Source organism: Misgurnus anguillicaudatus, chromosome 4, assembly GCF_027580225.2.
Source record: "Misgurnus anguillicaudatus chromosome 4, ASM2758022v2, whole genome shotgun sequence".
Lineage (NCBI taxonomy): Eukaryota > Metazoa > Chordata > Actinopteri > Cypriniformes > Cobitidae > Misgurnus > Misgurnus anguillicaudatus.
In genome coordinates, this window is record NC_073340.2 from 11,894,392 (window position 1) to 11,920,314 (window position 25,923).

At 36.6% G+C, this 25,923-nt stretch overlaps 2 protein-coding genes across 3 annotated transcripts in view; one reads left to right on the forward strand and one right to left on the reverse strand.

The window, feature by feature from the left end:
• Positions 1 to 5,427: 5,427 nt before the first annotated feature.
• Positions 5,428 to 11,910, forward strand: tmem26b (transmembrane protein 26b). Its single transcript, XM_073866693.1, has 7 exons — positions 5,428 to 5,769; positions 5,935 to 6,031; positions 6,337 to 6,420; positions 6,960 to 7,168; position 8,588; positions 8,771 to 8,849; positions 9,005 to 11,910. The coding sequence occupies exons 1-7, from the start codon at positions 5,582 to 5,584 to the stop codon at positions 9,247 to 9,249; spliced, it is 903 nt and encodes a 300-aa protein (XP_073722794.1). The 5' UTR covers positions 5,428 to 5,581; the 3' UTR covers positions 9,250 to 11,910.
• A 12,311-nt stretch (positions 11,911 to 24,221) lies between these two features.
• rhobtb1 (Rho related BTB domain containing 1) overlaps positions 24,222 to 25,923 on the reverse strand; it is a 33,602-nt gene continuing 31,900 nt past the window's right edge. For both annotated transcript variants that reach the window (XM_055176484.2, XM_055176485.2), the window contains exons 9-10: positions 25,033 to 25,138; positions 24,222 to 24,952 (exon numbers count right to left, since the gene is read on the reverse strand). In XM_055176484.2, the coding sequence (XP_055032459.1) occupies positions 24,783 to 24,952; positions 25,033 to 25,138 (276 nt within the window). In that variant the 3' untranslated portion in view covers positions 24,222 to 24,782. The remainder of the gene's footprint in view (positions 24,953 to 25,032; positions 25,139 to 25,923) is intronic.

Here is a 25,923-nt window from a genome sequence, read left to right on the forward strand (position 1 = left end):
GTCTACTGCTGGATGTCTAAACATTTTGGGATTGTTTTGTATCTCTTTTCAGCCTTATGGCATGCAACAACTCTTGATCAGATATCTTTAGAGAGCTCCTTCTTGCGAGGTGTGGTTCATAAGAGCTGATGCATCATTTTATTTCTGACACAAATAACTTTCATCAAAGTAATTAGTCTATGGGTTCACCTACACACTATGGCAGTGCAGCAAGTGTACCAGACTAAGCTCCTCCCTGATATGGAGGAGGCGGGCCTTGATCATGCATCCTTTAAGAATCTTCACAGCACAACAGACCTGGCTCTGTCCGCTACCAAAATCGCCACCTTGGCATTGCCCATGCCATGGCTGAAAACAGCACTTGTGGCTTAATTTGACAGAAATCAAGAATGCTAATTGCGTGGCTCTCCTCGAGACCTGATCTCTCATTCGGTCTGTTCGCCGTCGCTGTGGAGGGGTTTACTCGGCACTTAACTGAGGCACAGAAATTATGCACTACTTCCTACCTAAAAGACCAGCCTTTGCTTCCGATGTCGGCTGTCCTAAACCGCCGCCGTGCTTGAAGTCTGCACCATCTGCGCAGCCTCAGCAACAACCCCGAGCTATGCTGGATGTTAAATGTCTAGACATCCCAGCCCGGCAAGATGCCAGGGTCCCCTGTTCTAGGATAACACTGGACCGCCGGGACCTACGTGAAGATAGTTCGAGGAAGAAACGAGGCTAAGGGCTCACTTCTGCCAGACCGCTCTCGAAAATCCAGTGTGTTTCCGCCCCCAAGTGCGCTGGACACAAACTCGCTGTTATAGCGAAACAAACACTTTTTAACTCTTCACAAAAAGAGCAAATTTCTTCCTCATTACACACACGGCCCGCTGTCCACGATATTGTTGATTCTCGCCGTCAAACTTCACATCTGGCGATCCATCCCCAGCATACTGGGTTGGATCCTAGATAGAATTTAAAATGGTTACTCACTACAGCTCGCAGACCCCTTGGTTCAAGGGCACTCATCACACTTCGGTTTCAGATGATCACACTCAGAACCGAAGTGCTCCCTGTTAAAAAAGGACACAATAGAGACGGTCCCCACAGCGCAAAGAAAGTCCGATTTTTACAGTCGCTATTTTCTCATTCCAAAAAAAGACGGCAGCCTCAGGCTGATCGTGGACCTATGAGGTTGGAACAGTGCTCTCTTGAAATGGCCATTCAAAATGCTCACAGGGAGGCAAATTATGACATTAATTTATATCAGTGGACGCTTACTTTTACGGTTTATCTTGATAGCCACTCAACACAGACCACTCTTGAGATTCGTGTTGACAGAACAGTATACCAATACACGGTCCTGCACTTCGGATTATCTCTAGCCCCACGTACGTTTATCAAATGTGCAAATGCATATTGAATTACTTCAACAATTGGCTTGTTCTAGCTCAATTAGAGCAGAAAATTTGTGCACACAGATCCATTCTGCACCAGTACCTGGAGAATTTAGGAGAGAATTTAAAGAACTTGCTTACCCAGACACAGCGGATTGCGTTTTTAGGCATAACGCTCGACTCCAACCGGGCTCAAACCTGGCTGACGCCGGAGCATGCACTGGTCAGACGTGATAATGGCAAATGCTTAAAATGACATGCATCTGTCCGATCAGCCAGAAATCCTGCACGTTATGTTCTGGTTCGGTCGGAGAGCATGACGGTTGTTTCATTTATAAATTACCAAGGAGGGTTACGATCTCGTCCCCTTTACAGACTGTTGAGATGCCTCCTTTTATTGGCTCAGCGGTACGTATGCTGTATCAGGGCGATGCACATTCTGGGCATTGCCAACATGGGCGTGGACATGCTCTCTTACAAAGGCCCGCCACCGGGATAGTGGAGACTGCACCCTCAGGCGGTCCAAGGTATTTTTTGAAGCAATGTAACGCCTGTCACAGACATGGCCAGCACGTCCTCTGTGTGCTTTTCCCCCTGTAGCTCTGCTGCCACACATCCTCGGCAGGATCAGGGAGGACAAATGCACAGTGCTGCAGATCACTCCCCTATGGCAGAACCAGTTGTGGTTCCCAGGTGTAACGCAGAAGCTGAAGTCAGCGCCGTGGTAGATACCGCTAAGGAAAGATCTGCTCTCTATTAGGCGATCCCGGAACTGTGAAGCCTGCATGTATTTTCCCCTATTGGTAGGACAGCTACTCTACACTATAACTGAGGCTAGGGCCCCTTCCGCAAAGCGCCTTTATGCACAAAAGTGGTCAACTTCTCTAACTGGTGTGCAGCGAAGAGCTTAGATCCCGTAGGCTGTGGAGTGGCGCACATCTTCTTCTTTCTGCTGGATCTGTGGAATGGCCACATGTTCTCCATACTTAAGGTTTATGTGGTGGCTATAGCAGTCAATCATGCTCCTGTCGCTGGCCAGTCTATTAGGAAACTCAACTTTGTCATTAGATTTCTCAGAGGTGCTAGGAAACTGAACCCTCCGCTGCCGCGCACGGATCCGTTTTGGGATCGGTCCACGGTTCTGAAAGCACTGCAATGCTTTCTCTATAGACCCTTCCTGTTTGGAATTCAGCCCTAACGACAGCAAAGCAGTCCTTAGGCAGAGTACGTCCCCAAAGTCCTCTCGACGCCATTCAGGGTCCAAGTGGTTTCTCTGCTCGCTCTCCCTTCGGCTAACGGCAAGCAGGATGTTCTTGCCTTACAAACGCAGGTCGTTTTAGCATAATAACAGAATGGCTGCATTCACATTGGCCAACCAATCTAAACTTTAACCATATGTCTTGTGCTTTTACATTTCTGAGCTCCGGATTCGGTTTCTCAGACTGGTTTAATTGGGGCTATTCTGCAGCAAAGCCACTTAAAGTCCATTATAAGCACGGCTTGATGGGATATGTTCCCCATAGCGTCAGCTACTGACACAGTGAGAAGTAAACCGTATTGAAAGGGAACGATACATCTTCTCACATAATCCTCATTCCCTGAGATAACAGGAACAGGCATTGCTTAGCTGGCCGTGCTTTAACATCACCCAGCGAATGTTTTGCCTGTGCGCTTCAGTCAAAAAAGGTACTGTGTGAAGTTCAACGCGGACGTATTAGTCCCCGTTCATTCAGCCGGGCTCAAATGCCTCTGTGATTTTCACAGACGTTAACCAAAAGGCTTCAATGTAAACAAAAGTTTCCCCCATAGCCTCAGCTATTGACCCAGTGCTCATTCCCATTATCTTAGGCAACCAGGGTTATGTGAGTAACCTCATTGTTTCATTATTCCATTTTCTTAAAAGAAAAATCCAGATAATTTACTCACCACCACGTCATCCAGGGTGTCGGTGTCTTTCTTTGTTCAGTCGAGAGGAAATTATGTTTTTTGAGGAAAACATTGCAGGATTTTTCTCATTTTAATGGACTTTAATCGAGCCTAACATTTAATACCTAACTCAACACTTAACAGTTTTTTTCAGCGGAGCCACAAAGGTCCACAAACGATCCCAAACGAGGCATTAGGGTCTCATCTAGCGAAACGATCGTCATTTTTGACAAGAAAAATTAAAAATATGCTCTTTTAAACCACAACTTTTCGTCTAGGTCCGGTCCAGCGCAACCTAACATAAATGCGTAGTGACGTAGGGAGGTCATTTGTTACATATATAAAACGCAAATTTGCGGACCATTGTAAACAATAAACTGACACAAAGACATTAAAGGTGACATAGAATGGTTGAACGGAGTATTTATTCTTGTTCTGTGATGTGACATGTAGACAACATTTTTTTTGTTTGGGTCTGTAATGCCTTAGAAGCTTCCTAAAAACCTCTCTTAGATAGCTCTATTAGGGTGGGGGATTTCAAACAAGTGATTTTGCACCTATTTGGCTCCCCCTACTGGCTTAACTTGCAATCTCATTACTGATTGGCTGACTTTGCTGCCACTCAAAAAATGTAGCCAATTATTTTAAAGTGGAGGGGCAGTAAGATGCCTGTGATGTCATAAGCATCAGTTTTTCAGATTGGGCTGTTTTCTGGCTGACATTTCTAAAAGAGGAATTTCTATGAGACTGAGATGTTTAGCACTTTTTGTATGTTTGTGAATGTGGGTAGACTACCATTATTCAACAAAGACAATGTAAAAATGGTTTTTCATTCTCTGTCCCCTTTAATTAGTATCAGTTGACATACAACAACGTAGGAACGGTCCTCTTTCAACACATTTGTAAACACTGGGGCGGAGTTTTTGCGTTTGTCCTCTGTGACCTCTTGACGTCATGAAGTATTGCGTGTGGTCACGCTGGCGCATCACGACTGGATCTAGACGAGAAGTTGTGGTTTGGAAGTGGATAGTTTTTAATTTTCTTGTCGGGGGTGTCGGTCGTTTTGCTGGATGGGACCCTTGTGCCTCGTTTGGGATCGTTTGTGGTCATTTGAAACTCTGTTGAAAAAAAATGTTAAGTGTTGAGTTAAGTATTAAATGTTGGGCTCTATTAAAGTCCATTAAAATTAGAAAAATCCTGCAATGTTTTCCTCAAAAAACATAATTTCTTCTCGACTGAACTAAGAAAGACATCAACATTTTGGATGACATGGTGGTGAGTAAATTATCTGGATTTTCTTTTAAGAAAATGGAATATTCCTTTAAGTAGTTTTGTGTCACACGTAGTCACAGGTGTGCATCTTCAGACAAAACAATGTCAGTGATATGATTTAAGATATGCCAGCGCAAGTTGTTTTCAGTTAAGACTGCCCAGACATGCATTTTAGTATGAGACTACAATTAAAGCGATAGTTCACACAAAAATTTAAATTCTGTCTTCATGTACTCACTCTCATGTTGTTACCCACTTGTATACATTTCTTTGTTCTGATGAACACAAAGAAAGATATTTTGAGAAAAGTTTGTAACCAAACTGATCAGAGGCCCCATTGACTTCCATAGTATTATTTTTTCCTACTATGAAAGTCAGTGGGGCCTTTGATTGGTATATATACAAACATTTCTTTTTCCTTTCCTTTGTGTTCATTAAAACAAAAACATTTATACATGTTTGTAAGTAAATGATGACAGAATTCATTTTTGGGTGAACTATCCCTTTAAGTCCTGTCCGGGAAACTGCCCCTACAGTATATCACCAAATATCTGGACTTGGACGAAAATCATATCAGGAACTGACCCCCAATTTATAGAGTACAGTAAACGGTTAATTGACAATATTTGTAATAATCGTTTTAAAAACCTTTACTATTTTTCGTTTTGCAAAAAATATTTTTTTTATCAATATTTGGTAAAATAACTGTAAATATTTGTGTGAAAATAAACAAAATTCTTTTTTTTTTATTATAAACCTTGTGGGGAGAAAAAAATCTTCTTTTCATGTTGTTTTTTACCCTTTTACATATATCCTACCCCTGAAAAAACACAGTCAGTGGGCAGTTTTGTTGTACAGTAGAAAAAGTCCCGCCTTACTCGTGTTAGAAATGAAAAAAGAGCATTAAATGGGTTTCATTGATTCAGACAGAGAGCAGTTCAGAGCGAGAGCTACGTTCATCAGATTATGACCTACCATTCAAAAACAATAGCTTAAAAGAAATCATGCTTGTCAAATTTACCTGCGCTGTAGTCACCAGGATATTATTCATTTTAGTGTCTCTTATCGGAGTATGGAGGGTGACTTGGGTGAAAAATAACACTTTGTACTGGTTCCTGACTATTCTTTATCTGCCCCTCGTGGCTGAAATGATTTTAACCCTGAAAAGGAGAAAAGGGAAGGACTACAAATGGTAAGTACAATGAGAATTTTTGCACGCATAACAATTTCTACAGCCAAATATGGATTTTTGGGTTCATGAAGAGGCAACATCCTGAAATATCACCAGTAGATTTTGGTTTAAACACTTATTTGAACTTGACGCCGTGATGTATTGAGTAACTCTTTTATTTTATAGGTTTTCTCCAGCAATTCTGTTTTTCCTCATGAGTATTATACCGACCATATGGATCCTTGAGTTGCACCATCAGCAAAACAGTTCACATGATACAAAGGTAATATGTCAAGAAGAAAGGGGAAAGAAAAGAGCAGATATTTTACTGTATAGCACTTTTTCTGTCTTAGTTTGCTTTACAAAAATGCTTTTTACATTGTGTCTAGTAAGAAACATTTGTGACCCTGCTTGTCATTTTTTTGTGATTTATAATTTTCTACATAAATTCATCCTACATAATGTAAAAACATTCTGTTAAAATATAACCTTGATATCTTTAATATAGACTGAATAATGATTTTATAATCTGTGTAATGTCAGACACATTACTGTATGTCATGATCAATGTCTTTTATCATATTGCAGTGTAACAAACTGGATTCATCTGACAGCATTCAAGTGTTTCTTGATGAATGGAGAAATCTGACCAATGGAACAATGAAACCACAGGTTCTGCCATCACACTGTCGTCATCTTTGACATTACAGACATTTTCCATGAAAGTCTAAATGAAAATACTGAAAGACCCTTACAATCCTTTCAGAGTTTGCTCTTTAGTAACAACTTCTGGCTCTCTTGAAGTGTAAACACAAACGCAACTCAAGCCCTTAACACAAACAGTCAAACAGTGTTCTCTGGGTCTCACACAGTTCTTATAGACTTTCTGAAAGAACTACTGTACCGTTATTTATTTATTTATAAACTACCACACCTTCATAGACTGTAAGCAGTTTACAGGACACCCTTTATGTACAGTACCATTCAAACGTTTAGAAACACTTGACTAAATTTTTTCTCATGATTTTTAAAATCTTTTAATTTGAAGGTATAAATTCATGAAATAATTATATTATTATTAGACAAACAAAAATGTTAAAATCTGGTTAAAAAGTGTTTAGTAGTAAGTGTTTCAAAACAGTTGACAGTACTTCAGCTCTTCCAATGAGCAGACCCCCATATTCAAAAACTCATTTTCCGTGCCATTTTAGGATCCACTAAAATTGTTGTCATCAGTCTGTGCCAATGACTGGATCCTGGCGCTCCATCAGATCCTCCTGATCCTTCTGATAGTGGGCAAGTGGCTGCTGCCAATCGCTGGAGGAGTCACCAGAGATGAAATGTCTCAGTTATTGCTCATCTTTGTGGGCATAGCTGCTGATATTCTCGAGTTCATCAGTGAGACGCTGTCTGATGTCAAGTGAGTAATGTTTGTATTTTAATTTGAAGTTGTATAACCTGTCCGTGGTCTCTTAAGGAAGGAAAAGGGTTCGATTAGCCCATGTTTGCAATGTGCTTGTGTATTGACAACTATATTTTAAACTATATTTTAAAAGATTAGCTGCAAACCATTATGCTACAAAACACCCCTTACGAAAATAAGGGGACTGGTAAGGGACTGGTTATCAAACACCCCAACAATCACTCAGACACCAGCAAAGTAGAGGTGGTTTTATACACTCACCTAAAGGATTATAAGGAACACCTGTTCAATTTCTCATTAATGCAATTATCTTATCAACCAATCACATGGCAGTTGCTTTAATGCATTTAGGGGTGTGGTCCTGGTCAACATCATCTCCTGAACTCCAAATTGAATGTCAGAATGGGACAGATAGGTGATTTAAGCAATTTGGGGCATGGTTGTTACTGGGATTTTCACACACAACATTTTTAGGGATTACAAAGAATGGTGTGAAAAGGGAAAAACATCCACTATGCGTCAGTCCTGTGGGCTAGATGCTAGGGTGTTGATGCTAGAGGTCAGAGGAGAATGGGCCGACTGATTCAAGCTGATAGAAGGGCAACTTTGGCTGAAATAACCACTCGAGGTATGCAGCAAAGCATTTGTGAAGCCACAACACGCACAACCTTAAGGCGGATGGGCTACAACAGCAGAAGACCCCACCGGGTACCACTCATCTCCACTACAAATAGGAAAAAGAGGCTACTATTTGCACAAGCTCATGGAAATTGGACAGTTAAAGACTAGAAAAATGTTGCCTGGTCGGATGAGTCTCGATTTCTGTTGAGACATTCAGATGGCAGAGTCAGAATTTGGCGTAAACAGAATGAGAACATGGATCCATCATGCCTTGTTACCACTGTGCAGGCTGGTGGTGGTGGTATTATGGTGTGGGGGATGTTTTCTTGGCACACTTAAGGCCCCTTAGTGCCAATTGGGCATCGTTTAAATGCCAAGGCCTACCTGAGCATTGTTTCTGACCATGTCCATCCCTTTATGACCACCATGTACACATCCTCTGATGGCTACTTCCAGCAGGATAATGCACCATGTCACAAAGTTTGAATCATTTCAATTTGGTTTCTTGAACATGACAATGAGTTCACTGTACTAAAATGGCCCCCACAGTCACCAGATCTCAACCCAATAGAGCATCTTTGGGATGTGGTGGAACGGGAGCTTCGTGCCCTGGATGTGCATCCCACAAATCTCCATCAACTGCAAGATGCTATCCTATCAATATGGACCAACATTTCTAAAGAATGCTTTCAGCACCTTGTTGAATCAATGCCACGTAGAATTAAGGCAGTTCTGAAGGCAAAAGGGGGTCAAACACAGTATAAGTATGGTGTTCCTAATAATCCTTTAGGTGAGTGTATATTTGCATCTCTACATACAGTATGTAAGTCATAAACAGAAAAAATTAAGGATAAACGACTCTTGTGACCAACAGACATTGAAATTGATGAATTACAACCCCTTAAAAAACAATCAAACATGACCAGATACTCCTACTATTGTATATTGTTTAATTTTAATCTGTAATATTTTGTCAAGGAGAACAGCCCACAGTTTGTGTATGTTATTCTCGCAGTGTGGACATGGAGCATGCTTCAGTTTCCTCTTCATATCTCAGGTTCGTATCTGTTGTTTGTGTGTTTTATGCTCAACAATAAACTCCACAAGTACTGTACGCACGACAATTTCCGGTCAATCTGTCACAGATTAATGATATGATCTATGATGATGTGTGTATTTAACAGTCATGTTGTCTCTGTATGGATGTTTCAGTGGTGAACAGTGGGACAGAGGACTTCTCTGGAGACTCTCTCTTCTCCAAACACAGGACAGATATATGGAACATTGTGGAGAGTCTTTTTCTTCAAGACGGCCCTTTCCTTTTTGTTCGACTGACGGTCATGATACATTTTTCTGTCTTTCATCAAATGCTGGTTTTCTTTGCCATTAAGAACTTTTTAGTGGTGATGCTTAACATTTACAGACTGTGGGTCATTTGCATAGATTACAGATCTTGACGTGTGACGTGTCAAAACAGAGTCCCTTGCGGAACAGCCAATGCAGTGAGTGTTTGTGTCATTGATGTTATTGTGAGAATAACTGTACCTGTCTCAATCCTGTAATATGCCAAATTTTTACCTTTGGTCTCATTGTGAAGTTTCAGGATTTGTAGATTATACAATTGTTAGAATTTGGAGGGATCCCCTCTTAGGAAAATTAACCATGGTTTTATTACAGTTAAAAAAGAAACATGGTTACTGTACACTGTAAAAAAATTGCTGTAGTTATGCGGTTGTTTGCCAGTAACGTACTGTAGATTTAAATGTATGTTATTGGGTTTAGGCAGACTGAGTCGTTGAACGGCTTCACACAAATCATTTGGGGATCTCTGAGAAATGGGGTAGTTATAAATGTATAAAAAATTACAGTTTTTTTTACCTCGAATGCATTTAAACCTGTTATCCAGGACTTATAAACAGTGATAGGACGCTTAAAATTGGCATCGTACTGGTTCTTAAAATAGAAATATCTAAAAAAATTCTTAAATCAAGATATGAAGAGTTTGGTTCCAAAACGCGATAAATGCCATTTTTGAAAAAAATGAGTTACTGCCAAAATCAGTATTATATCAGGTCAGTAGTTAAAAGTAAATTCTTAATACCCGCCGTGATATTCTGTCATCTTTTCTCCCTTTTTTCCCAAAATGCGACAAACGCCACTGCTCCTTTTTTACAGAACGCAATAAATCCATTCCTGATATTACAGCCCACCAGTCACGCAATGTAAACAAACAATGGCGGCGCGCTGAGTACACGGAGTCCTAGTTTTCCTCATCTACTTTGTACTTTGTGATCAACAAACAAAACAAAATAATACTTTAATGGCATTGATAAACCTGTGATGGTTTTCTGTGACGGGAAAGAAACGTAAGCCATCAACATCTAATAATTTCCGCGAGAGGCACTCGGTTCCTTGTTCTCCCGACAGCATCAAGCTTCTCATGCTAAAACATTGACCACAGAGGATCTTATGAAAAACTTTACATTATTTTACTCAAAGTCAACGAAAATCGAGTGGGACCAAAACATTTTACAGCTGATCGCTGTGAAAATGTAAAGAGACGACGTCAAGTATAACCGCAGCATGACAGTGTTCTTAATATAACAAAGTAAGTGTTTTGATTAATGACATTAATGTTTATTTTTTAATCATTGTATACCACTAGTCAACTAAATAAATATAAAATGGTAAAGATGAATGCACATTTATACATTGATTTAATAGATTTATAGCATTTTGAAATAAAAAACTGTCATGGATTTATTGCATTTTGTGGAAAAAATAATTTGTTTTTATAATAAATCTTTGAAAATCAAGTTATGGATTTGAATTTTTTATGTTTTTATAACCTAAAGATGCTATGTGAAAGTTTGTAACAGAAAATAGTTGTTTTCATCTTGTCACTTTCTTGGTATAGAAAACACGTTTTTACCGAAATTTGTCAAAATGGATTTATTGCGTTTTGGAACCAAACTCTTTATATATTTTCTTGATGAGCAAGAAGACCTAAGAAAATAAGTCTAGTTTTTATACATAAAAACATTTTTCTTGAATTTTCCTTGCTTGTTTTAAGCACAAATGTACTTAAATTTTATATTTTTGGTCTTAAAACTAGACTTATTTTCATTATCATGTCATTTTGCTCATGAAGAAAATATGGTCTTTTGCATGCACAAAGTTTACATAAAAATGAGGAAACAAACGCGTTTGAGGCTCACGATATACCATGTACAGAGCTCTTATTATCTATACAGTGCACAGCTTAAATGAGTACACCCCCTTTGAAAATTAAGATTTTTCTCCATTTGTCAGTAAATGAGAGACCAATTTGCTATATTTTTACACACCAGTTTTATTAAACATTTATGTTTCTTAACATAAGAGCAAAAGTCACTTACCATCTTAAGGATACGAAAAATAACACATTTAAATCAAATGAGGTGATGCAAAAATGAGTACACCCTACGAAGATTCTTAAAAAAAGCAATCTAAAATTTTGGTATGGCCTCCATTCTTTTTTTTTAAAACAACACTAATTCTTCTAGACATTGAATAAACAAGTTGACAACATACAGTTACATCTTTAACTTCTTTAACTCTGTACCGGGTCCAGAATTATCTTATTCTGACTTTAATTTATAATGGTCTGTCATGGACCCAGTACCACATATGAGATACTGTTTGAAAGCTTAGACTCTCTACTTTCTGCAGATATGCATCACTTTGCACTATCACCCCCCCCCCATATTTTTTAATATCATTTAATATTCACATATTTCATATTTTTCAGGTATGACAAACATGGGCAAGTCTTATATCAAATGAAAGCTCTCACTCTCAGAAATAAGGCTACAGTGTTATTTTGTGTCCTATTATCATCACCTATCTAACAATCGTCGAATGAATAATGAGGTAAAAAATTGTCTTTTGTAAACATATGGGAAACTTGAGCGTGAACTGCCTCAGATAGCCACAAATGCTACACCATCTTTTATCTTAGATCCTACTCTAAAAAATGAGTCCATTCACAGGATTTTCTTTGGTTGTGTACATGAATAATCACTTGCTATTTATTATATGTGCAAAACAAAAAATTAATATTTATATGAAAAATTTATTTTCACACCCTTCAGTAAAATAAGAATAACTTTTTGAATGCAACATGCTAAAGAGTTAATTCTTTTTTTGGGTGTTTACTGTCGGCTGCTGGTAACAACCAGAACTGTCTGCAGTCTGCTAGAGCACCCAGAACCAGAGTTATACACTATCAAAGACAGTATTTACAACATAAAAAAATAAAATTTGGTGTTTCATCATATGAAAAGCAACATAAATAACAATACTTGTCACAAACAGCAGCTTTTTATGTAACTTCAAAGGGTTTTCTGCAAAATGATATAAAGATATTGCATTTATTCCACTGTATGTGGTTATGGGAGCACTTTAAATATTTTTAGGCGGAAATTAAATACAAAAAGGGTATTATTCCTCCCATCAGTTGGAGTAAAATAACTTTTGCATAGATTATGATAGAGAAAAATCCTTTTTCCTCTGTAAGCTGACAATTGCTGGAATCAAACAAAAGTGTTTGCAGGTTTCATTACCATTCAGGGCCAGAGTTATACACTTTTAAATACATACTTTAGAAAAAAAAAAATCAAAAAGCGCCTATTTATTTTTGTGTTTATTAGAGGACTGACAACACATACAACCATGTTTAACACTTTAAACAATGTTTTATAAAAATTTCAAAGGCTTTCCTGTAAAATGATACCAAACTTTTGTATGTACACCTCTGCATGTGGGTATGGGAAGCTTTTGAAATTGGGTATAGGCCAAATCCAGGCAGAAAACCCCAAAATAGCCGCAGAGTGTAAGAAGTTAATTCTCCATTCTTGAACAATGACCTCTTTCAGATGCTGGATGGAAAATGACGTTCTGCTTGTCTCTTCAGAACTCCCCATACCTCAACCTGGATTGAGGTCTGAATAACATTTACCCTGTGCTTCTTCTAAAATGAATTAGTGACCTTAGATGTGTGTTTTGGGTCAGAATCATGTTAAAAGATCAAGGGCACAGAGTGATGGTAGCATCTTCGAGCCCACTCTCCTGGAGATGCGTATAAATAGCACGAAGTGTAAAACTCGTGCAATACATACGCAAATTCCACTTTGGCGTGCATATGATACGCGTTACGCAAGTCCTTCCCATTCACTTAAACGGTGCATCTTTTTTTGTCGTTTTATTTATTGGTTTCTCAATTTTTTTGCTATTTTTTTACCATTTTCGCTTGGGTTTAGGGTTAGAACAACTTTTTGTTATATAAAAATGACATCGTAACCCAAACCCCAACTCTAACCCCAACTCCAAGCGACCATGGCTTAAATATGGACAAAAACATGGAGAAACCTGTATATTAAATAACTTTATTAAGCAAATCTAAAATCTAACTCTAAACCCAAGCGAAAATGGTTTAAAAAACGGAAAAAAATTGAGAAACCAATAAATAAAATGACAAAAAAGATGCCCCGTTGAAGTTAATGGGAAGGACTTGCGTATCATATGCACGCCAAAGTGGAATTTGGCGTATGTATTGCACGAGTTTTACACTTCGTGCTATTCATGCATCCTCAGGAGACTGGGTAGCATCTTCTCTTAAAGTATTTCACAGTACATCTGTGTATTCATGATGCCGTAAATTCAACTCTCCGACACCTGCAGCACTCATGCAAACCCACAGAAGAGCACTGCCACCACCATGTTTTACTTTTGGTACAATGCATTTTTATTGTATTCCTTACCCTTGCCACATCATAAAGTTTGAAACACCTCAGAATCACAAAGATTAATCTCTGTCTCATTACTCTAGAGAGCTAGAGACCCAATAGTCTTTACCTTTCTCAATATGAGCTCTAGCAAAAGGCTTTTTGTGCATTGGCTTTACCAGTGGATTTCTCTGTGAATGACAGCCATGCATGCCTCTCCTTTGCCCTGTATGTCCGTTGTTTGGTGCCACAGGAAACACCTCAGATTGACTTTCTAATGATTCAGCCAACTGTGCTGAACTTGCATGATGATTTTTTTCAACATCTCTCATCACAAAATGCTCTAGACGAGGCGTTAACTTCAGTGGATGTCCTGGACATCACAGAGAGCTTTTCACCAGTCCATTCTTTTTGTATCTTTTTCGTGACAGTATTCAAACTTATTAGCAATGCTTAACTAATTACAGTATCTTGAAACTTTGACCATTTTGTGCAAAGAAATTATCTTTATTTCTCATGTCTTGAGACATTTCTTTACCATGTGGTGCTATTCTGTCACCGTTACATGAAAGTGGATTTTTTTCTCTTAAATACCACTCTCAATTGCCAGCTATCCTGTGGCCACCTGTGTGATGATTCATTATATTCATCATTTCGTAGTGAATTCCTGTTATTTACACTTTATTTAATTTTTTTGCTCACATATTTATTGGGGTGTACTCATTTTTGCATCACCTCATTTGATTTAAATTAGTTATTTTTTGTATCCTAAAGATGGTCAGTGAGTTTCACCCTTTTGTTAATGAATTTTTTTTTAAATAAAACTATTTTGTAAAAAAGAAAGGAAATTGTCTCATATTTACTAACAAATGGAGAAAAATCTTATTTTTCAAAGGGGGTGTATCATTTATGCTGTGCACTGTGTGTATATATATATATATATATATATATATATATATATATATATATATATATATATATATATATATATATATATATATATATATATATATATATATATATATATGCATATATGCATAACTCTCTACTGTGTTCATTCCCACTGTTCCCTACCGCCTGACAATCAGTTACACAAAATCAAAGATTGCTTGGGAATGTTGGGAAACACACTTTCAAAATATCTTTACTGGCACTCGTGCTCTTTAAGGGAAGAGCATGTTTATACAGGCAAAGTGTTTATCAAATATGAAAGAACTTAATAGTGTATGAAAGAAGTTTCCTTTGCCTGTTGGACAGAGATTGAGGACTTATATTGAGCCCATCTGAACTAAAGGCTGTAAATTTAAATGAACGGATGCTGGAAATTATTGTCTTCCTCTTTAACCTAATGCTTATCTGAAACTACTTCAGCCAGAGAAAGAATCTAATCAGATAAAAGGGAAATGTTACACAAAATGTGTATTTTATTTTGACCTAACACACAAGCTTACTACGGTATATATAATAAAATGTATGTATAAGTTCACTAATATATGCAATGTAGCGTTACTTTGAATGTTAGATTATATTAGATTCATTTTTTTATATGTGTACACATATAAATATATATTTATATATGTTGTACAAGTAGCTTTGTGTAGCCTATATTAGTTGCCTAATTGTACAAAAGCTATCATGGGGGTGGTACCCATTTAAAAAAGTACACTTTTGTACCCAAAAGTGCACATTAGTACCTCAAAGGGATGCTACAGTATTAGTTCCAAAATCAAATGTATTCATATTTGTACCTCACTAGTACATATAAGGACTTTTTAAAGGGTACTTTTCCAGTGACAGCTGTTGTATATTTTGCTGACAGTGTAAATAACTACAATGTTTTGGAAACATGACATCTCCACTAGAGGGCATCAGGTGACCAGAGTAGAAGAAATAAAGAGAAGAATTTACTTAATAAATAACTAACTAATTATTATTCAAACACATTAAAAGATTAAAGACATGGGAAATAAATATTTAAAAAATTACTTTTTCTGTGGGATGTGTAAAACGCAGTGATAGAGCTTTGCGTTAGCAGTGCAAAGGGTCAAGGGTTTAAAAACACAAAGAAAAGCACATACAGAATAAAATATTATTTGCAGTTTACTGTATATTGCTATGAATAAAAGCGTCTGACAAATGCATAACCGTACATTTTAATTTCTGCTTTCCAACTTCTCCTGGCAGTTTTTAATTAGCTTATTCATGATAGTGTAAAAAAAAGTTTTCATTACGATTTTCTTGTGTTTCTAATATTTTTCATCAAAAAGAAACAAAACATGCCCTATATTATCTGGTAGGAAAATGAACAATAACACATTTTTAAATAATAAGGCAAATATGAAATAATGCATTGATTTAGGATTGCACTATGGCACACACTTAAAGGTGCAGTGTGTAGTTTTTAGAAGGATCTCTTTTGACAAAAATGCTAAATATTATACATAACTAAATTATCAGGGGTGTATAAAGACCTTTCATAATGAACCGTTATGTGTGTATTGCCTTAGAATGAGACGTTTTATCTACATACACTGAGGGTCCCCTTACATGGAAGCCACCATTTTGTGCAGGCATGTTTCTACAGAAGCCCTTAACGGACAAACTTTTTTATTAAGTTGTCTCCATCGATGACATGTTTGTCCGGTAGCGGCTACCGTGGCTTCCATGTGTTTCAAAAACAAGAGGTGAGCAGTGGACTGAGCCGTTGGTAGCAATTCGCAAACTCACCACTAGATGCCGCTATAATTTACACACTGCACCTTTAAAATGACTGGGTTATTGGACAGAACACATGCTGGGTTAAAAATGACCCCGTACTGGGTTAAAAAAATGACCCAATGATGTTATGTAACCATGGGGTATAATAACCCAGAACTTGGGTTAAAACAACCCAGCATTAGGTCAATTTTAACCCAGCGGTGTGTTCTGTCCATTTACCCATTATGGGTCAAAAATAACCCAGACATTTTTAGAGTGCATAGCTGCTTGATTTGGATTTAAATAAAAGACACAGACAAATGATCTGTGATCTTAATTTTTTTAAACACAGATATATTATGCACTATTTAGCTATCCACTACCGAATGCAAAGTTAAAAATAGATGTGTGAGTGTTTTTTATATGACATTGTGCTTGTCTATGAATAGCAGCAGTAAGTATCTATTGATTGTCCTGCATGGGGTGACAGTAACTAAATATTCCAGGATAACAATATCCTCACAGCTCGCATAAATAGAATCTGACTTCTGTAAATCTCTTTCTATTGTCACCGCAGCATTCTGCAAGATCCCAGCATTTTTTTGAGTTTCCCATGAAACATGCAATGAATATAAATTCAAATAAAAATAAATGGGGAAGAGTGGGGCACATATTCCCAGAAGTGGGCCTATTTATGTCCACAGGGTGTAATTCTATTAAAAACTAATAAAATCGAATACATTTTATCACCATTAATTAGTATAAACATAAACAAGCCTAGACTTTTTTATGGCTCCTCTATCTAATAATTTTATCACATTTTATTGGTGTTTTGTGGTGCAAAATCTGTGTTTTGGTGTTGTCCTTCACCAGAGTTTTCACATGTCGTGCCATATCTCAAACATTATCACAAATTATCACAAATATATGCATATATGATATCATATGATATGATATATTATCACAAATATATGCATATGAATTAAATGTTACTTGAACTAATAAACTACATGCACAGATTAAGCATATATGCATTTTGTACTTTATTTTGCTTAATTTCTACCTGTCCCATATGGTTTAGCTGTCATTACCAACACATTCTGCATAAAAGGACTTTTCCACTGTTTTTTGGAAAACCTAATGACATAGCGGAGCACATGGATTTCAAGCTGCAAGACTGATGCCTTGATGTCCAGAAAAGTAAGTAAATACTCTTTCTTCTTTGTGTTGGGCATGTACACTTATTATGCGTCTATGTGTTGTATTTCTGTAATATTTTTGAAATATTTTTATCACTTTAATAGTTAAAATGGTGTACATTACATGTAGAAAGCTAACTACACTTGCTTAGTCATCATCTTAGCTAGAAGGGCTAGTTTTTTGACGAAATTGTCATTACCAGCACAGTCATTACCAGTAGCACCATATATTTTTGCCAATAAATTATGTGCAAATTACAAAAGCAACTTACAATTATACATTTCTGACAATGTTGACAGTCTAAATGATCACTGTATTAAAAAGTTTTGATATATGGCATTCACTTAAAATAAGCTTATATTCCAAGTCAGGGTAGATTGATGAATCAGAAATGTAGATATGTAAATGACTATAATTCATCTTGCATGTAAAAATCTCATTAAGTTCAAGATAAATTAGATATGTGAAACCACAAAATGTTTTAAAAGCACTAATTTCTCATTTAAGTTTTATTTTTTACATATATTCGATGATGTGATGCTAAAGACACATTTGCTTGACATAGTTAAGAAAATGGCAAAAAAATCATATATTCCCTTATCTTATGGTCTCAACCAAGCTCATAACGTCGCTTCTGACTTAAAGACTGATAATTTGATTGTATACCAATTAGAAAATTTGGAATTTTTATTTTCAAAATTGCAGCAACCCAATTTGGCCCTTAATTCGAGAAATACCCAGTAACACTTTTTGCCTTTGGTTCTATCATTCATAAAATATTTAAGTTAGATGAATATTTTTTTACACACATCTCTGCTACAAATGAACACTTAAAGTTTGTTTGTGGGACCTACCGGTATCGTACAATTACACCAAAAGTGACAGGAGGGCAAACGGTACACTGAAAAAAATTATTTATTGAATTGAATCAATTTTTTTAAGGTAAGTGGTTGCAATCAATTTATTTAAGCTATATTTAAACAAAAGTTTTATATTTTATTTTACTTTAGTAATCTTTTTTGTTTAAATGAGGCTAAAATAAATTGATTGCAACCACTTACCTTAAAAAATTGAGTAAATTCAATGAATCATTTTTTCAGTGTACAACTTTCCCCATAGATGGGGTTCATTGTAACAAACAGAGGGTTTGTTGTAACACCTTCTAGAAAATGTTGTTTAAACACAAATAATTCAATTAAATTCCATCTCTATACTAAAGGTGAATATTGTTTATATATCTGCCTATAATAGATATATATCCACACATTTATCCATTCATGATCCTTCCCCTAACCATCCATGTATTATGCATCAATGAATATAGATTTTTTGCACAATTAAGATAAAATAAATCATTATTGTGAATTATTTCCCCTGATATTTTATTAACCATGTTAATGTTTAATGTTCATTTGACTTTAAACAAACTGTTGCCAGTAAACATATTCAATTTCCTAGGTAAAAAAGTAGTATACTGTAGTGTATTAGAAATATGATTGAAGTACATGAAGTATAAAACAAGTAAGCTTTTACTTGTGCTTTATTTAAAGAGTATTTAATATGTACTTTTTAAAAGTATATTTTAAGTGTATGCACAAAATGTACTGTAACACAGTGGTTCTCAAACTTTTTCAGCGTGCGGCCCCCCCTTGTGTACGGTGCATTCCTTTGCGCCCCCCCAAGGAAATGTATGACAAAAACTGTTCTAAAACTTCACATTTTAATTAAACAAAACATTAAATTATATAAAGTAGTGCTGTTGATTATTAGCCTTATTTTTTTAGGTTTAATTTCACAGAATTCATGATAAATGAATGTATTTTATAAAATGTCATAAATCTGGACCCCAGTTTGAGAACCACTGCTTTAAGACAACTATAATACAATGCAATTGTACTGTAAAGGTGCTTAATTGCTCATGAATCTAGATTTCTAGATTTGAATCTTAGTATTTTAGTGCACTTAAAGTTTAAAAATAGTTGTTCCATTTTAGTATATCATTTACAATTGAAGTGTAGTCAAATAGATAATTGAAGTTAATACATAATTGAATACACTTGGATTTGACGAAAATAGTACAACATGTAGAAAATATACCCTGAAAAAAATGGCTCATTCAATTTACTAAATTTTTTTAAGGTAAGTGGTTGCAATCAATTTATTTATGCTACATTTAAACAAAAAATATAATAAAAAACTTTTGTTTAAATGTAGCTTAAATAAATTGATTGCAACCACTTACCTTAAATGAGTAAATTGAATGAGTCATTTTTTTCAGTGACAATTTTTTTTTTCATTTTTTACACTTTTTTAAATTATATTTTTAATATAATTATTTTTCACCTAGTTTAAATCTACAGTAAGTTACTGACAAACAGCTGCATAACTTCAGCAAATTTTTTACAGTGTGTCTATATTAAAAACAGTAAAACGACATGTTTTTTTGTTTTGTGTGTGTTTAGCCAGTAAACATCTCTAATGTGTTTGTAATCGCTCAGCAGCAGTCCTCTGTGACCCAGCGAATCCCGCGTCTGTCAGGCAACAGCATTAGCTGGATCCTAAACTGACACACAAAGCTTTCACACATGCCATTTGCGTACAAGTCAAGTTATATAATCAGATTTGAGCTGAAGCTCTGGAGAGATCTCGCTGTGACGGATGCCTGTGTTGTTGAAGGATTAGGTTGAGATCAAAGAGCCACGCAGACGCAAGGATGTCACATTTTTGTATAAGGAATAATTGAAGCTTTATGTAATAAAATATTTTTATTACATGTGATTGAGCAACGCATTTAACATCGCGTTCCCCAAATATACTCTAAAGGACTTATTCTAGTCCCGACTAAAATGCATGTTTGAGCTGCTTTAATTTCAAAACACCTTGCTCTGACATATCTTAAGATATATTTTAATGTCATTGTTTTGCACACCAGTATTTTTTGTAAGATTTGTTTGGAAAAATGTCCTAAAAATATCCTTGTCCTGGATTTAATCTAAACCCTGTCCGGGGAAACCGCCCCTATATGTTTGAGGATGTGGTGCAGTATAAAAGTCAACAACACACTGCAAAGTATACAATCAATAATTTATTCAACAATCTTCCATTTTTAAAAAATAAATTAATGACTTACATAAATAAACAAACAGACAACATTAAAGATAATGACCAGCAAGATCAAAGGCATTTAGACAGCAGGAACCAAATGAACCAGCCATTTGGTTTTTAGCAGCTCACGATAGTTAACAACAATTTCGCCAAACCACTTAAAGAAGAACAATCGTGAGATCTTACGAGTGCCATCATCTACATATTGCTTTGGTCAACTAAAGAGAATCTACGCTATACTGATGACTTAACATTATTGTTTTTCTTCAAGTATGTATATTTATCCTTTAATAGGCAGTTAACCGTTCATCTGGTCTCATATACGATACATTGATTGACACCAACCCAGCATTACTTTCCATCATCCTCACATTCACAGAGACTGCAGTACATTCTTCATCCTACCTTAAAAACATCTATATACGTTTTCATTAGGACACAGCTGATGAAATCATCGCTTCTTTTACGACAATCTTTGATGTGTAAATAAAGTTACAATCCACTACAGTACATATGTATCATCTAGCACAACAATGGTGGAGCTAATGTATTATATGTACTATATGATCTACGTGAAAAGTGCTTATATTTATATCTTTTTTTTATTAAGGTTTGCCCTGAACTAATGAAGCCGTGGTGTTAAGCCCTTCTAATATAGTCAATGTGTTGTATGTTTGTAACGGTTAACACAACGCTACAACACACAATAGAGTCTATAGAAACATAAAGTGGAGCTTGTACAGTAGATGACTCTAGTGAGAGGAACGTGATGTCATCGTTTATTCGTTCCTGTGAAATCTCTTGGATCTTTAATCCATTTAAACAGAAATGAGTGATTCGTGCTATGCAGTACATTTTCATCTTGCTTGTATGTTGAAAGATATTGAATACAATATTAAGCTCAGGATTTGTAAAGGGGAACACCTTTTTATTGTCCTTCGCATAAATCACAATTTGGTAAATCTGAAATAATTTCCCTGCTTTGGTTTCAGATACTGTGATTGTTTTTACTTGTTAGATTTAAATTGTTAAATAATACGTCATTAACATTTCCATCACTCTTTCTTGTGACATCCCTTTAAAGGGGACATATCATGAAAATCTGACTTTTTTCATGTTTAAGTGCTATGATTGGGTCCCCAGTGCTTCTATCAATCTAGAAAATGTGTAAAAGATCATCCCAGTAACATGTGAAAAAATAGGTCTTCGTAAATTTGGCTCCCCTTGTGATGTCAGAAGGGGATAATACCGCTCCTTAATATGCATGATCCAACCACGGCACTGCTATTTAGTGCAGAGATCAGCCTGTTTGCGTTTTAAAGGACACACCCAAAAATTTTGCTCACATCTACAAAGTGGCAATTTTAACATGTTATAATAAATTATCTTTATGCTATTTTGAGCTAGAACTTTACATATGTACTCTGGGGACACCAAAGATTTATTTTACATATTAAAAAAGTCTCCTCTAACTAATCAAAGCAAAGTCCTTAAAATAAAGGTCCTTAAAAGGTTTTTCACAGTGATGCAATAGAGGAACTATTGAACTCTTGTGAAATGTTCTTTGGAGAACCATTTCTTTCTTACTATAATCTTGCAATTTTTAAGTGAATTTTAGTGAAACAGAAAGGTGCTTCAGTTGTTAAACGTTTTTTTCTATGGCTTCATAAAGCACCTTATTTTTTAAAAGATTACTCCACTTATAAGTCATTTCATCCAAGATGTTTATGTTCAATGCAGTTTAAAATAGCAGTTTCAGATATTAGTCCATTTTCTTAAAAAAAATCCAGATAATTTACTCACCACCATGTCATCCAAAATGTTGATGCCTGTCCCTGTTCAGTCGAGAAGAAATTATGATTTTTGAGGAAAACCTTCCAGAATTTTTCTCAATTCAATGGACTTTAATGGACACCAACACGTTTAGAACCCTTTGAAGCGTCATTGAAACTGTAAACTGTTGAGGTCCAAAAATCCTGGAATGTTTTCTTCAAAAAATATATATATATTTCTTCCCGACTGCACAAAGAAAGACATAAACATCCCGGATGACATGGGGCTGAGTAAATGATCAGAATTGTTTTTATAAAAGTAGAATATGTATATTAAGAGTGAGGAATCTATTTTGGTGGGACGTGTGATATTTTTTGTATTAGTTGGTTTGTCTCAATCTTAAATATTCCATTTAATTATTATCAAATTAATAGTTTATTGTAAGTCCCTGAATTTGCTCAGATTATATTCTGGTGTAGAAATACTTTACTGCAGAACACGAATGACCCAGATGTGTACCTGTCCCTGATGTTTACACAGTTATATAGGCTCTTACAAACACAACAATCAAACCACATCCATTAAATTACAATTTACATTGAACCCAAACCTCGAGTATTGTTGGTTTTTGGTCAGTTCTACAAACACGGTTTCCAAAACTCGCCTGAATGCAGAACTGTAGTTGAATGATTTCAGTAAATCAATGCAAATTTAATGCATCAGAATTAGTGCCATTATAATCGTTGTCCACCTAGATAATTTAACGGTTTAAAATTCATTTTAACACAAGTATTTAAACATAGCACCTAAGTGAAAAATAGACGAGAAGCCTACATTTTTACTTTTAGTGTCTTACTGATCACCAGTAAGACAGGCGGCCTGTGACTTCTTTTCTCGATGCAGCACGATGCGAAGCTCGTCAAAACATGTATTTAGCCAATCGTGTGCGTGGCTCGTCATGTCAAAATATGTGTTCGGTGCGTCATGTAAACTTATGTGCATCACGTGTCATGTCAAAATACATGTCTGCTGTAGACGTGTATGATAAAAAAAGATGCTCACGTTTGCCAGATACTTGCTTAATCATGTGTTATCTAAGTTAGTGTCTTGTGAGTATTTTGTGAATGCGTCTCTTTAATATTAAACCCTTTTGGTGTGTGTGCAGCAGGTACTTATTTTGACATGACGCATGATAGGTTCACATGACCCACAGAACATATTTTGAATTTCCGCCCCTCGGAGGTCACCGGCCACCACTTCTGATCACTACGGCGGTTAAAGGGACACACATTTTCCAGCTCCCGTAGGGTTAAAATTTGATTTCTACAGTTTTGCAATACATCCAGAGCTGATTTCTGGGTCCGGCGCCAGCACCTTCAGCATAGCTCAGCACAATCCACCGAACCCGACCAGACCATCAGCATCGCCCCAAAAACAACCAAAGAGTTTCAATATTTTTCCTATTTAAAACTTGACCCTTCTGCAGTTACATCGTGTACTAAGACCGACAGAAAACCAAAAGTTGCGATTCTCCAGGCCGACATGGCCAGGACTATACTCTCATTCTGGCGTAATAATCAAGAACCCTGCTGCTGCAACATGGCTGCAGTAGGCGCAGTGATATTACACACTCCCCGAAAATAGTCCTCTGCTATTGAAACTTACTACTTAGTACTTACTAGTACTTAGGGGACTATTTTCGACTGCTGCGCAACATCACTGCGCCCCCCGCAGCCATGCCACAGCAGCAAAGTCCTTGATTATTACACCAGAATGTACGCCAGTTCCTAGTCATATCTGCCTAGAAAATCACAACTTTTAATTTTCTGTCGGTCTTAATACACGATGTAACTACAGAAGGGTCAAGTTTTAAATAGGAAAAATATTGAAACTCTTTGGTCATTTCTTAGCACGATGCCAATGGTCCAATCAGATTCAACAGATCATGCCAAGCCATGCCAAAAGTGCCAGCGCCAGACCCCGAGACCAGCCGAATGGACTCCAAAACAGCAAAAATCAAATGTTCAACCCTACGGGAGCTGGAAAATTAGCATATTTTCAAAAAAAGTGGAGTGTCCCTTTTAAAATTGTTACCCAACAAGCAGTCAAGTTTCTCGTCACAGCTAGACAGAAACTGTCACATTTTTATGGACAATATTGATTTGATCATTTGTTTAAGATTTTTTTTTATAATTGACGGCTGGATAGAAACGGATTGAGAATTGCTGTGTCACTCAAAAATAATACTAAATATTAAACTAATAACAGGATTTATTCCATCAGCTCCAGATGTTCAGTGGACAGCTGTGATTTATTGGTCAGTACTGAATGAACACTGAGATTGTGCTTAAAAATGATTCAGTGTTGCTCATTTGGTGCTGCCAATTTCATATTAACAGGAAAGACAGACGAACAAACCGACAACCAGACAGACCAGCTTCATAAAGGATTCAAGCCACAGCGGGAGATGAGCTCCAGAAGCACCAGTGACGTCGTGAATGATGTTTATTCAACATCACGTCCTCTCTCTCTCTCTCTTTCTTCACCCTCTGATAGTGATCCTCCTCTTTCAGGTACCAGACCGGAGGCCAGCGGCACTTCTCGAAATACAGCTGGTTCTCTGCACAGAGATCAAAGGCACACTCAGACTTTCAGATTCATGCAGATCGTTCATTTCAACATTTGGACTGATGTGTTTACCGGATGACTTGGACTTGATCTCCTTGCGGTAATTGGCACAGATCCGGTTGTAATGGGTGCAGATGTGATGCAAGCACCATGCTGCCAGCTGATTAGCGTTATGAAACTGTTCTCAGAACAGACAACAAGAAATTAAAGGATTAGTCTATTTTCTTAAAAAAATATGCAGATAATTTACTCACCCCCATGTCATCCAAAATGTCGATGTCTTTCTATGTTTAGTCGAGAAGAAATTATGTTTTTTGAGGGAAACATTCCAGGATTTTTCTCATTTTAATGGACTTTAATGAAACCCAACACGTAACAGTTTTAATGCAGTTTAAAATAGCAGTTTCAAAGGACTTTAACAATCCCAAAAGGGGCATAAGGGTCTTATCTAGCAAAACGATTGTCATTTTTGACAAGAAAATAAAAAATATGCACTTTTAAACCACAACTTCTCATCTATCTCCGGTCCTGTGCGACTTCACGTAATTGCGTAATGCTGTGGAAAGGTCACGTGTTACATATATGAAATGCACATTTGCGGACCATTTTAAACAATAAACTGACACAAAGACATTAATTAGTAACATTTAGCATACAACAACGTCGGAACGGTCCTCTTTCTCCACACTTGTAAACACTGGGGCGTAGCTTCGCATCGTCATCCGTGACCTCTTGACGTACTGCGTGAGGTCGCCCTGGCGCGTCACAGGACCGGAGGAAGATGAGAAGTTGTGGTTTTAAAAGTGCATATTTTTGCCAAAAATGACAATCGTTTCACTAGATAAGACCCTTATGCCTCATTTGGGATCGTCCTTTTAGTCCTTTTAAACTGCATTAAAACTGTTACTTGTTGGGGTCCATTACAGTCCATTAAAATAAGAAAAATCCTGGAATGTTTTCCAC

Coding starts and splice junctions, on each gene's coding strand:
- tmem26b (XM_073866693.1), top strand. CDS start 5,582: ATGCTTGTCAAATTTACCTGCGCTGTAGTCACCAGGATATTATTCATT. Junction 6,032..6,336: donor ACAGTTCACATGATACAAAG/GTAATATGTCAA, acceptor ATCATATTGCAG/TGTAACAAACTGGATTCATC. Junction 6,421..6,959: donor ATGGAACAATGAAACCACAG/GTTCTGCCATCA, acceptor GTGCCATTTTAG/GATCCACTAAAATTGTTGTC.